Genomic DNA, 15,234 nt, shown 5'->3' with positions numbered 1-15,234 from the left:
AGTTATTTTTGCATTAAAGACTTGGAGGCACTACTTATATGGGGTCAAAATTATTGTATATACCGACCACAAAAGTCTTCAACACATATTTAATCAGAAACAACTGAACATGAGGCAGCGTAGGTGGATTGAATTATTGAATGATTATGACTTTGAGATTCGTTACCACCCGGGGAAGTCAAATGTGGTAGCCGACGCCTTGAGCAGAAAGGACATAGAACTCATTCGAGTAAAAGCTATGAATATAATGATTCAGAATAACCTTACTACTCAAATAAAGGAGGCGCAACAAGGAGTTTTAAAAGAAGGAAATTTAAAGGATGAAATACCCAAAGGATCGGAGAAGCATCTTAATATTCGGGAAGACGGAACCCGGTATAGGTCTGAAAGAATTTGGGTACCAAAATTTGGAGATATGAGAGAAATGGTACTTAGAGAAGCTCATAAAACCAGATACTCAATACATCCTGGAACGGGTAAGATGTACAAAGATCTCAAGAAACATTTTTGGTGGCCAGGTATGAAAGCCGATGTTGCTAAATATGTAGGGGAATGTTTAACGTGTTCTAAGGTCAAAGCGGAGCATCAGAAACCATCAGGTCTACTTCAACAACCTGAAATCCCGGAATGGAAATGGAAAAACATTACCATGGATTTCATCACTAAATTGCCAAGGACTGCAAGTGGTTTTGATACTATTTGGGTAATAGTTGATCGTCTCACCAAATCAGCACACTTCCTGCCAATAAGAGAAGATGATAAGATGGAGAAGTTAGCACGTCTGTATTTGAAGGAAGTCGTCTCCAGACATGGAATACCAATCTCTATTATCTCTGATAGGGATGGCAGATTTATTTCAAGATTCTGGCAGACATTACAGCAAGCATTAGGAACTCGTCTAGATATGAGTAATGCTTATCATCCACAATCTGATGGGCAAAACGAAAGAACGATACAAACGCTTGAAGACATGCTACGAGCATGTGTTATTGATTTCGAAAACAGTTGAGATCGACATCTACCGTTAGCAGAATTTTCCTACTACAACAGCTACCATTCAAGCATTGAGATGGCGCCGTTAGAAGCACTATATGGTAGAAAATGCAGGTCTCCGATTTGTTGGAGTGAAGTGGGGGATAGACAGATTACAGTTCCGGAGATAATACAAGAAACTACCGAGAAGATCATCCAAATTCAACAACGGTTGAAAACCGCCCAAAGTAGACAAAAGAGCTACACTGACATTAAAAGAAAAGATATAGAATTTGAAATTGGAGAGATGGTCATGCTTAAAGTTGCACCTTGGGAAGGCGTTGTTCGATTTGGTAAACGGGGGAAATTAAATCCAAGGTATATTGGACCATTCAAGATTATTGATCGTGTCGAACCAGTTGCTTACCGACTTGAATTACCATAACAACTCGCGGCTATACATCACACTTTCTAGACGAAATCTAAATCAACGAAAAACTTCAATTCGTCGAAGAACCCGTCGAAATAATGGATCGTGAGGTTAAAAGACTTAAGCAAAACAAGATACCAATTGTTAAGGTTCGATGGAATGCTCGTAGAGGAGCCGAGTTCACCTGGGAACGAGAAGATCAGATGAAGAAGAAGTACCCACACATATTTCCAGAAGATACGCCAACACCTTCAACTGCTTAAAATTTCGGGACGAAATTTATTTAACGGGTAGGTACTGTAGTGACCCGAACTTTTCCATGTTTATATATATTAAATGAAATTGATATTTACATGATTAAGTATTTCCAACATGTTAAGCAATCAAACTTGTTAAGACTTGATTAATTGAAATAGGTTTCATATAGACAATTGACCACCCAAGTTGACCGGTGATTCACGAACGTTAAAACTTGTAAAAACTATATGATGACATATATATGGTTATATATATAGTTAACATGATATTATAATAAGTAAGTATCTCATTAGGTATTTTAACAATGAGTTATATACATAAAAATGAGACAATTGAATTAAGAAACTCGAAAACGATATATATAACGATTATCGTTATATCAACGTCTTACTAATTCCATATGAATCATTTTAAGATATTGTTACATTATATAATCATGATAAATGATAAGTAAATATATCATTAAGTGTATTAACAATGAACTACATATGTAAAAATAAGACTACTAACTTAATGATTTCGAAACGAGACATATATGTAACGATTATCGTTGTAACGGCATTTAACTGTATATATATATCATACTAAGATATATTATATATCATAATATCATGATAATGTAACAATTTAGAATCTCTTTAGATATAATAAACATTGGGTTAACAACATTTAACAAAACCGTTAACCTAAAGGTTTCAAAACAACATATACATGTAACGACTAACGATGACTTAACGACTCAGTTAAAATGTATTTACATGTAGTGTTTTAATATGTATTCATACACTTTTGAAAGACTTCAAGACACTTATCAAAGTACTTCTACTTAACAAAAATGCTTACAATTACATTCTCATTCATTTTCATCAACAATTCTACTCGTATGCACCCGTATTCGTACTCGTACAATACCTAGCTTCTAATTGTATTTACTATTGGTATATACACTCCAATTATCAGCTCTTAGCAGCCCATGTGAGTCACCTAACCATGTGGGAACCATCATTTAACATCTAGCATGAAATATCTCACAAAATTACAAACTAATGGAGACTATAATGCACCCCTAAATTTACGTAAAGCTAGACACACACAAACACTTTCATTTTGCAACTTACATGCATCAAACTACTCTCTCTCAAGTGTTCTTCCATTGTTCTAAGTTTTCTTCATCATCTTCATCAAAATCTAGCTCAATCTAGTTCATAAATCCATACATAAACCAAGTTACAAAACAACTACTCAAGAACAAACCAACAACACTTCCAAGTTTGTTAGCTTACTTCTAATCTTGCAAATCCACTTTGAGTGATCATCCAACCTTAAGAAATCTTTCTTATTTACAGTAAGATATCTTTCTAATATAAGGTAATACTCATATTCAAACTTTGATTCATTTTCTATGACTTTAACAATCTTATTTCGAGTTACTTGAATTTGTTTTCGTGTCATGATTTTGCTTCAAGAACTTTCAAGCCATCCAAGGATCCATTGAAGATAGATCTATTTTTCTCATTTCCAGTAGGTTTATCCACAAAACCTGAGGTAGTAATGATGTTCATAACATCATTCGATTCATATATATAAAACTACCTTATTCGAAGGTTTAAACTTGTAATCACTAGAACATAGTTTAGTTAATTCTAAACTTGTTCGCAAACAAAAGTTAATCCTTCTAACTTGACTTTTAAAATCAACTAAACACATGTTCTATATCTATATGATATGCTAACTTAATGATTTAAAACCAAAAAACACGAAAAACACCGTAAAACCGGATATACGCCGTCGTAGTAACACCGCGGGCTGTTTTGGGTTAGTTAATTAAAAACTATGATAAACTTTGATTTAAAAGTTGTTCTTCTGGGAAAATGATTTTTCTTATGAACATGAAACTATATCCAAAAATCATGGTTAAACCCAAAGTGGAAGTATGTTTTCCAAAATGGTCATCTAGACGTCGTTTTTTCGACTGAAATGGCTACCTTTACAAAAACGAATTGTAACCTATTTTTCTGACTATAAACTTATACTTTTTCTGTTTAGATTCATAAACTTAAGTTCAATATGAAACCATAGCAACTTGAAACACTCAAAACGGATTTAAAACGAAGAAGTTATGGGTAAAACAAGATTGAATAATTTTTCTTGTTGTAGCTACGTGAAAATTGGTAACAAATCTATATTAATCATATCCTAGCTAACTTATATTGTATTATAAATGTATTCTAATATATTATGTAATCTTGGGATACCATAGACACGAATACAATGTTTTGACATATCATATCGACCCATATATATATATATATATATATATATATATATATATATATATTTCGGAACAACCATAGACACTCTATATGCAGTAATGTTGGAGTTAGCTATACAGGGTTGAGGTTGATTCCAAAATATTATATACTTTGAGTTGTGATCTAGCCTAAGGCTTGTATACACGAGGTCGTGGATTGATTCGAGATAATAAATATTGCTTTATTTCTGTACATCTAACTGTGGACAACTAGTTGTAGGTTACTAACAAGGACAGCTGACTTAATAAACTTAAAACAGTAAAACGTATTAAAAATGGTGTAAATATATTTTGAACATACTTTGATATATATGTACATATTTGTTATAGGTTCGTGAATCGACCAGTGGCCAAGTCTTACTTCCCGACGAAGTAAAAAATCTGTGAAAGTGAGTTATAGTCCCACTTTTAAAATCTAATATTTTTGGGATGAGAATACATGCAGCTTTATAAATGTTTTACAAAATAGACACAAGTACATGAAACTACTTTCTATGGTTGAATGATCGAAGCCGAATATGCCCCTTTTTGCTTGGTAGCCTAAGAATTAGGGAACATCACTAATTTTGAGAATTAATGCACGCCTAATTGACGCGAATCCTAAAGATAGATCTATTGGGCCTAACAAACCCCATCCAAAGTACCGGATGCTTTAGTACTTCGAGTTTTATATCATGTCCGATGGATGTCTCGGAATGATGGGGATATTCTTATATGCATCTTGTTAATGTCGGTTACTAGGTGTTCACCATATGAATGATTTTTATCTCTATGTATGGGATGTGTATTGAAATATGAAATCTTGTGGTCTATTATTACGATTTGATAAATATATAGGTTAAACCTATAACTCACCAACATTTTTGTTGACATTTAAAGTATGTTTATTCTCAGGTGATTATTAAGAGCTTCCGCTGTTGCATGCTAATATATGGACAAGATTTGGAGTCAACATGGTTGTATAATATTATTTAAAACTGCATTCGAAATTTACTTTGTTGTAAGAAATTAATATTGTAAACCAATATGTATTGGTAGTGTGTAAGTGTGATATTTTTATATTATCATTTCTGATAATCTAGGTGGTGTCCTTTTAACCTTGTCGATAAAATAAAGGTTATGGTTTGTTTTAAAAACGAATGCAGTCTTTGAAAAACGTCTCATATAGAGGTCAAAACCTGGCAACAAAATTAATTAATATGGAACGTTTATAATCAATATGAACGGGACATTTCAACAGAAAAGAAAATCCAAATTTATGCTATCGAATGCTTTTTCGAAATCGACTTTGAAAATTAGGCATTTTTTCTTTTGATGTTTCGCTTCCGCAACCACTTCATTTGCAACTAGTATGCCATCCATTATGTAGCTTCCTTTTATGTAGGCACTCTGTTCCGCACCTATAATCCTATGAATAACTCTTTGAAGGCGAGTCGAGAGTATTTTTGATATGATCTTGTAATAACTCCCGATATGACTTATAGGTCGATAGTCACCTAAATTCAAAGGATCTTCTCTCTTGGGGACTAAGGTGAGGAATGAGGCATTACATCCTCTCGATATCATTCCATGGGTCCAGAACCAATCTATAGCTTTCTTTAAGTCGTCTTTTACAAGCTAAAAGAACTTCTTGTAGAAACTTAGGTTAAACCCGTCTGGACCCGGGGCTTTGGATGCATCACATACATTTATTGCGTTCCATATATCCAACTCCAGGAAGGAAGCTTTTAACATTTCTGAATCTTCCACACTTATCGAGTTAAAAGCAAGTGAACTCAGGCTGCTAAAATCGGGTTTATAAGTACCTGCCTGCTCGAAAACGTTGCTATAATATTTGAAGACCTCCTCTTTAATTTCATTTGAATTTTTCTCCCACTTTTCATTTATGTGCAGTCCTCTAATCTTTGTTTTGCTGACCTTTCGCTTAATTGTTGAGTGAAAAAAGGCCGTGTTGTCATCACCTTTTTCCACCCACTTCAATCGGGATTTTTGCCTCAACATATCAGCCTTCTCTTGTTCTTTTTGAAGCCATTTAGCTCTTGCTTTGACCCATTCTGCCCGATCAGATTCGGATATCGTACCCCTATCAGCTTGATTTTCAAGATCATGTGCCCTTTTTTTCCATGAATCAAGCTCTAGATCTAAGGTATCAAAAATATTTTTAGAACGACGACAGATACACATCCAATTATAAAATGATACGGTAATTAAACTCACAACCTAGTTTCTCTGATATCGTTAAGCCAAAGACCTTTTGATTACATACATGTTCATATAAATATAATGTTACATACAGGGGCGAATCTAGTTATAGACTCGTGGGCTCACGGGACACCACTAGTTTAAATTTTTTTTTTTTTTTTTGTAGAAATAACTTTTTAAATTTTATAGTATACCACTAAATTTAACTGTAGGACTCCATATCTTTTTCAAAATTTATTGTTTTTGTTTTAAATTGTATTGAATACTACTAAATTTAACTACTCGGACCCCATAAATTTTTCGAATTTGTAAATTTTTTAAAGTTAAACTACCTCTAAAATAACATTGAGATATAATTAGTACTGGAAAAAAATTTCGGGACTCCGTTAACATATATATACTCGTGAAATCGTCACTGGTTACTATATATCAAATACAATTATAAAATATCGAAAAATTGTGAAACAATACATACAGATAATCACTACTCATTACTCATTTACTCATACATTTGAAAAGAAAACAAGTAAATAATTTTAGATGTTAATGTTGTACTCTGCAAGGAAAAATAATAACTGAATAAATTTATTAAAATAACTGAATAAATTTATTAAAATATTAATTATTATTAAAAACTTCAAAATAACATTTCGTTTTTATATTCTTTCCATTCTCTTTTACTCTATATTCTTTGAAGATACGACGCACACGTATATGGAGTATGTAGGTATTAGTTTTTAATTTACTTTATAACACGTGTCAACACCAATTGAACATGCAAACCTGAAATTGAGAGGGTTAATCGTACCGTAATTATGAAGAAATCAAACTCAACCGCCACTAATATACAACCTAATAAACGACATCGTATTCACAGTACTGACTCACTACTATACATATACGCCATTCACTCTCACATAAGGTAATCACTCCCTGCATTTCACTTGATTTGTGTGTTGATGATTTTGCTGAACTCCTAATCGCAGTACGTACAATTATATTTCATGCATTCGTTTCTATACTTGATTTAACATGTAATACGATGTGATTTGATGTAATGTGATGATGATGATCAATTTTTACTAGGTTAATTTACAATTAGGGTTTATATATAGCGTAATGATGCTTATATTTCGAATGTCATCAAGTAAGACTACATACTGATTGATTGTGACATCTCAATTTTAGTTTCAATTTAGGTTTATCGATACAAAATTCATATTCGTATTTGTATTTTGTGCTGTTCGATTGCTCATTTACACAATAATTTAGTTTCAATCTAGGTCTATAGATACAAAATTTGGTATCCTTGAATTAGAGGACTTTGACCTGATAACAATAGTGGCAGGTTTAGAATTTGTTAGTTTAGGTGTAATTGTTTGATGACACTGTTGATATATTGATGCATTTTGCATTTTGACTGTTGCAGATTTAGTCAAAGAGTTAGAATTTGCAGGTGTTTGTTTTCTAAAGAGGAAAAAGGACTAAAGGTGAGATCAATTTTCAAAAATGAAATTTGGAAAAGAGTTTAAACAACAAAAGGTGCCAGAATGGACTGAAGCCTACATGAACTATAACAAACTCAAAAGAATATTACACGAAATCCAGAAATTTAAACTGTGTGAGGTACCTTCGACGCCGATTAGAACTTCACAGCAGCGTGTATCATTATACAAACCCTTTAGTGGTTTAGAAGTACGAAGTAGCTCTGAAGAAAGTTCGAGTGACCTTGAGGACCAAGTTATAGCTGTTGAAACTATACAGGAAAATGATCATAGACAAGTGTATAATACCAATTTTCTTGGGTCACCTAAAGAAGGAAGACAGAGTGAGATAATGTTCTTTGAGAAGCTTGATGAGGAGCTTAACAAGGTTAATACTTTTTATAGGGATAAGGTGGAGGAAGTAATTGGGGAAGCAGCTTCATTAAATAAGCAAATGAATGCGTTGATTGCATTGCGGATTAAAGTGAAACAGCCGGATACATTAGGTAAGTTGCATATGAAACTGTATTTGCCTGTATACAAAATAAGTTTTCTTTGATCATCATTTATCATATGCAAAACTGAAAGTAGAGTTTTATATTGCAGATAACAGACACATGGATGCAAATATTGACATTGACAGGATCAATACTCATGAAAATGGCGATTTTAATTTCACTGCCAATTTTGTAAATTCAGGCGGGTCCAGAAACAGGACGAATTCTGATAAGTATGAATCAGATCTGCTCGATGTTCTTGATCGTGTGAGGATTAACAATACTCTTGAAAGCCCGATGTCAACCATAAGAAGTGTACTCAATGATTCAAAAGATAGGGATTTGTGTTTTAAACAAGAGGAGCTAAAAGAAGTTGAAGGACGTCTGAAAGTTGTGTTTATTGAATTCTACCGCAAGCTTCATCTTCTAAAGCATTACAGGTGCTAAAAAGTTGATTTAAACTTCTATATGTATATATATGTCGTTAAAAATGTTCTATTCAATATGAAATTGAACCATGACAATGTTTCTTTTTGTTCATGGTTGGTACAGTTTTGTAAATCTCATGGCTTTTTCGAAGATAATGAAAAAATATGAAAAGGTTAGATAATCAAAATACTCAAAACCTTATGGTTTACCTATTTAAGTAAAAAAAAAAAGACGGTTTTCTACTGTGTATGTTCAGGTTGCTTTAAGAAGGGCAGCAAGGTCATATATGAAAATTGTGGATGACTCTTACATTGGGAGCTCTGATGAGGTTTTCTTGATATGTTCATTTCTAATTGCTATTTTTTAATGTATGATACCTAATTTCAGGTCTTATTTCAGTAAAAATTGACATGATAAATATATATACATTTAGGTTGCTCTTATCATGGATCGAGTAGAGGGTACATTCGTCAAGTACTTTGCGAGGTCCAACCGTAGACAAGGTATGAAATTATTGAGGCCCAAACGGAGGAAAGAAAAGCACAGGATAACATTTTTTTCAGGTACACAAGTAACCATCAGCTGACCTGGTCTTTATTAGTCTCTTCAACAATTTGATTTATCTCTATGTCGTTAATTTCAGGATTCTTTTCTGGGTGCTCAATTGCACTCCTGATTGCAATCATTTTTCTTATACAAGCGAGGAGTGTAATGACTACAAAGGAGCATACCATGTATGTGGAAAATGTTTTCCCTCTTTACAGGTGATGTAACTCCTGATTAATATCTCTAAAATGGCTAATTAATATATGTATTTTATTTAATTTGAATTGATTTACTTGCAGCCTATATGCATATATAATCCTGCATATGCTTCTGTACGCTGCAAATATATACTTTTGGAGGCGTTGCAGAATCAACTACCCATTCATATTTGGTTTTAAGCAGGGAACTGAATTAAGCTACCAAGATGTTTTTCTCATCAGTATGGGTCTATCAGTACTCGCACTTGGCACGTTTCTGGTCCACTTGCACATGAAACTGGAATCTGTTAACTCAGTCTATACTAAACATATCGAATTAGTTCCCCTGGGATTGCTCATTGTAAGATGTGATATTCTATTTACTTTTTTATCTGCAGTAACAGTTACTATCTTAACTGTTTCTCATGCAGGTTTTTGTTGCCATCTTCTTCTGTCCTCTCAATATCTTGTACAAATCCAGTCGTTTCTTTCTTGTACGATGTCTATTGCATTGTATATGTGCTCCTCTTTACACGGTATGTATGTTCAATAAGAAATATTCTTAATTTAAAACTATCCAAATTATATAAATGCTATGTTAATGAGATATCTTAGTAATTAAAAAATTGCATGTTTTGTGACACACTAGTTAATTTTCAGAAGTATAACAACTGTGGACAGTCTTTTGAGATAATCCAACCCATCCACCTCGCCCTCCCAAAAAGCATTTGTTACCCAACTTGACCGACCCACCCGTTTTCCCCTCTGGTAGGATCTGAACTTTTCTAACCTTATGTAAAACTTAATGCATATTTTGGAGTCTAAATATAACTACTAATGTCTTTCGTGTCTCGAATCATTAGATCTTATTCAAATATGTTTTTTTTTTTTTTTTTGTTTTATCGTACTCTGCAGGTTTCACTTGCTGACTTTTTCTTGGCAGATCAGCTTACTAGTCAGGTTTAACATGCTTATAATCATAATTCTATTGTTGATTCATGCATGTAAGCTTATTATTAACTTTATTTACATTTATGTTTTTTTAGATTCAAGCCATACGGTGCTTAGAGTTTTACATCTGCTACTACGGTATGAGATGGTATGAGAAGGAACAAAAATGCCATAATCTCGCTCTCTACAACGTCTTCTATATTATCGTAGCCGTTATACCTTACTGGATTCGATTCCTTCAGGTGAATATTACAATATTTCTACTAGAACAATAAAGTATTTTAAAAATAATAATAGGGTGTTAGCTTTCTTTACAGAAAACTATAAAATGACAAGTTTTATGTTCCTTGTAGTGTGTTCGGCGGTTGTTTGAAGAAAAAGAATGGGTACACTTATACAACGGGTCAAGATATTTTCTTACCATTATTGCAGTAGTAATAAGAACAGCGTTCGAATTGAAGATGGACAAAACCTGGAAAGTTTTAGCCCTTTTGTGTTCGATTGCTGCGATTTTGTTTAACACGTACTGGGATATAGTTATGGATTGGGGACTTTTACAAAGGAATTCAAAGAACAGGTTTCTTAGAGACAAACTTGCAGTATCACGCAAATTTGTGTACTTCGTCGTGATGGTACAAACACAAAACTCACAATCCATTTACTGGTTGTCTGTGTAGTTTTTATTTTTTAATTATATATTTTTTTTTTCTTGCAATGATTTTCAGGTACTGGATGTTATACTAAGACTTGCCTGGCTGCAATTAGTTTTGAAATTTAACATACGAATCCTGAAAGGAACTGCTATATCAAGTCTATTTTCTTGCCTGGAAATAATTCGTCGTGGGGTATGGATGTTTTTCAGGTACAAGAGCTTTTTCTACTAAAACATATATATATTGACAGAATTATTATAGTTGGGATTTTGTAATACGTGAATAATAGGATTTTGTAAGTATTATAATATTTGTACTGGAGGATTAATTACGCCGTTGTTATATACACCGGTATTAAAATTGTGTGTTGGCAGGTTGGAGAACGAGCACTTGAACAACGTTGGGAAGTATCGAGCATTTAAATCAGTACCACTTCCGTTTAGTTACTATGAAGAAGATGATGACAAGGGTAACTAAAGTAAAAACAATGTAGAGAATGTGTCAATATCAATCCGGCTTATCGACTATGAAACAATGCTCAATGCCTAGATGAGTTTTGTTACAAGATTTTTTGAGGATCTACCATAAAGGATGAGAAACTGTTATGTAGATTGTTGAATCGAACTTCACAATAAAAGAAAAAACTGTTTAGCCTGATCATGCATGATGTATATTACCTTGTGTGCTAAAATTTGTGGTTGCTGTTGGGTTAGATTAGCTAAGACGTACGAACATGTAGTTCAATACACCCGTCTCAAATTTGTAGTCCATTTTTCATTTTCGTATGTTATGGGATAATTGAATAAAGTTACTTTAACATAAAAAATGTGGGTAATAGACTTATACATTAAGTTGCAACAATTATACGACAATAGACTTTGGACGGATAAACGGATAGAGTAAATGTTAAACATAAACCAAATAAAGTTACTTGGGGTATGATTGGAGCAAAGTTTTAGAAGTTTTTAACTTTTGTAAAAAAAATCCCTATTTAATAAAAAGTTCCGTTTGATTAAAGGAGCTTAAAACTTTTAGATATAAGGAAAAAGCTAAAAGCTACTAATATTAGCGTTTAACTTCTAGCTTTTTGTCATTTTACTCTTTATATAAAAAATTCAGCTACTCTAACAAACACCAAAATATATCTAAAAAACTAACAGTTACCAGCTAGTAGCTAAAAGCTACCAGTTATAGCTAGTTTTGCCGAACATACCTATTACCCTTAAGGTGCATAACCAATCTAAATGTAAGTTGATTATATCAATTTATTCTTGATAGATCAAATTGAATTTACGTTGATGATGTTGTGGTGAGACTTATTCCATACAGTTAAACGTTTAAATTTCTTTTGTATAGCTTGAATGCGATCTTGTGTTCACATTCACCCCTTAATATAAAGAGACTCACGATTATTATGTATACAAAACAAATATTTATTTGTTTCTGAAAAACATACGCACACAATCAACACGTTTTTTTCACACGAATACATACACATTGTACACCGGAAGACTTGAACCATGACCTCAACATCAGAGGACACCTCAATACCGTCAGATCAATAGCCTTTCGATGCATATACAAAGCAAATTGACATATTTATAAGTAAACGCGTTGAGATACACACCACTAAATTCAAATTACCGTATGAGAATCACTATATTCTACTGACATGAATAAACGGTACTCTACACACACTAAACAAACTAATTAGTACGCTCGTTCACAAATACGAGTACTATTATACATAGACTAAACAACCTACAAACTAGAAAGTATGTCTTCCTCCTCTTCAAACTCCGATTCCTTTTTTTATAGAGAAATTTCTTATATAGAAAATGATACATTTTACATATCTAAGGAATTCCGCGGGTCAAGTCAAAGAAGCAATGTCACTCGATCCTAAATGGCCGCAAGAATGAATGACACATAAATTAATTGACCTAATTCAATTGACTAAAGAACAATTGTGTGATATTAATAGCACATAAAAAAAAAAAATGAAAATATCACTATTATTGAAAGGTAATTGAGAATCGTTAGTACAATAATTTAATGCATGTTAACGACATCACATAGACCTAACGTTAGTACAACGTTACTTTTTCATCCATAATTTTGTAATGTATTAAATTATAAATTAGAGGTATAAAAGAATTTTCCTGTTAATATTTTTTATTAATCTTTTATATATAAACCTAGTAAACCTAGTTATATTATATTATAGTTATATACTCCGTATAAAACTAGACCATTAATTTGACACTAGGAAGTAGGAACACGAGTAAACTGAGATTACTGAGATTGATGGAATAAAATGTATAATTATAAGATATTAACATTAACTGATTAACAATAACACTTATATATTAAAAATGATGGAGAACGTCGTCGTTTCAGTTATATCGGATTGTCGTTGTGAGTTTGCGTTCACATTACAAACGATCCCTCAATTTCGACTATATTTACACAACGGCCCCTTAAGTTTACACTTTTTCAGGGGTAAAAAGTATAAATATATAATTTTATTAAAATAAAAAAAACTAACTCCACCCGAATTTATAACGGGCTCTATCTTCTCGCTCAGTGCGAGTTAAATTTTTCAGAGACCACCGTTCAACTCGGAAAAATCTTACGAACCCAACGGGACTAAGTATACGCAAAACGGACACTTTTCAAAAAAACATTAAACATAACGACAACCCTTCTTCCCTCTCGCCACGAGTTAAATTTTTCCGACGGTCAGACTCGAAATAATTTTATGAACAAAACGAAACTAACCACGTTCGAAACGGACACTTTTTTAAAAAACGTTAAACACAACGACAACCCATATCTTTCTGTTCGCCGAGAGTTAAATTTTTTCGACAGCACCGTTACACTCGAAAAAATTTATTGAACAAAACAAAACTAACTACGTTAGAAACGGATACTTTTTAAAAAACGCTTAACACAACGACATATAAAACGGCGCTTAACACATGAGCTAAAGGTGTTGATAAATTTGCTTGAATTCTTATTGCACAATTGTGGGGTAAGTATACAAAGATAGCATGTGGAAAATCTATGATGTCTGTGAAAAATCTCACCATAATCCCATGATATAAGGGGAAGATATATCTTACATTAAATACAAAGATATATTACATTAAAATACAAAGGTGATAGTCAAATATGTACGGCTAATACTCCCCTGCAGTCGAAGCTATCGGTTTTCGTATGCAAAGACTGGACCGAAATTGTTAAAGAGTAGTCGAGGTAACCCTTTAGTGAATATAACCGCAATCTGAAAGCGTGTTGGTACGTGTAAAACACGCACTTGTCCCCGCGAGACTTTTTCTCTGACAAAGTGGATGTCGAGCTCGATATGCTTAGTTCTTTGGTGCTGAACTGGATTGCCAGATAAATAAATGGCACTAACATTATCGCAGAATACTATAGTGGCTTTCATAATTGGGCAAGTGAGCTCGAGTAGTAAGTTACGGATCCAACATGATTCAGCGACTACATTTGCCACTCCTCGATATTCGGCTTCAGCACTTGAGCGTGAAATGGTTGGCTGTCTTTTGGAAGACCATGAAATGAGATTATCACCCAAGTATATACAATAGCCGGAAGTGGAACGACGCGTGTCAGGGCAACCAGCCCAGTCGGCATCTGTATAAGAGACTAGTGCATGTGATGAAGTTTTGGAAATGAAGAGGCCGAGACTTAGTGTGCCTTGTATGTATCTGATAATGCGCTTTAGCGCGAGCATGTGATCATCATGTGGAGCGTGCATGTGAAGGCAAACTTGTTGGACGGCATAAGAGATGTCAGGTCGGGTGAAGGTAAGATATTGAAGGGCACCTGCAAGACTTCGATAGTAAGTGGGATCGGAATATAAGTCTCCCATAGTAGCACTTTGTTTTCCATGTGTGTCAACGGGTGTGGCCACTGGGTTGCACGACTCCATACCTGCACGTTTAATAATGTCGCGAGCATATGCCGTTTGATCAAGAAATAAACCGTTAGTGCTACGATGAACCGATATTCCAAGAAAAGAGCTCAAAGGACCTAAATCCTTCATAGCAAATTCACAACCCAACTTTGACATTAAGCTGTCACGTAGTGTGTCTGAAGATGTGGCAAGAATGATATCATCGACATATAATAACAAGTATGCGATGTCTTTTCCATGATGATATATAAATAATGAGTGATCACATCTGCTATGTGTGAAACCAATAGTAGATACATAATCTGCAAACCGTTGGTACCATGCACGCGGTGCTTGTTTCAAACCATAAAGAGAGCGTTTGAGC

General features: G+C 33.6%; 1 protein-coding gene across 2 annotated transcripts; it reads left to right on the top strand.

The window, feature by feature from the left end:
• Positions 1–7,682: 7,682 nt before the first annotated feature.
• LOC139848201 (phosphate transporter PHO1 homolog 10-like) lies at positions 7,683–11,407 on the top strand. Of its 2 annotated transcripts, none has more exons than XM_071837935.1 (13): positions 7,683–8,205; positions 8,264–8,594; positions 8,707–8,755; positions 8,840–8,911; positions 9,017–9,146; positions 9,227–9,347; positions 9,429–9,687; positions 9,758–9,862; positions 10,242–10,286; positions 10,373–10,519; positions 10,631–10,909; positions 11,003–11,139; positions 11,305–11,407. In XM_071837935.1, exons 1-13 carry the CDS (start codon positions 7,683–7,685, stop codon positions 11,405–11,407), a joined length of 2,301 nt encoding a protein of 766 aa, XP_071694036.1. The 2 variants fall into 2 exon arrangements, with proteins under 2 accessions (XP_071694036.1, XP_071694035.1); XM_071837934.1 differs by having other exon boundaries at positions 8,249–8,594.
• The last annotated feature ends 3,827 nt before the right edge of the window (positions 11,408–15,234 follow it).

The sequence above is a fragment of the Rutidosis leptorrhynchoides genome, chromosome 5, assembly GCF_046630445.1.
Source record: "Rutidosis leptorrhynchoides isolate AG116_Rl617_1_P2 chromosome 5, CSIRO_AGI_Rlap_v1, whole genome shotgun sequence".
Taxonomy (NCBI): Eukaryota; Viridiplantae; Streptophyta; class Magnoliopsida; order Asterales; family Asteraceae; genus Rutidosis; species Rutidosis leptorrhynchoides.
This window is presented reverse-complemented; position numbering and strand designations above follow the sequence as displayed.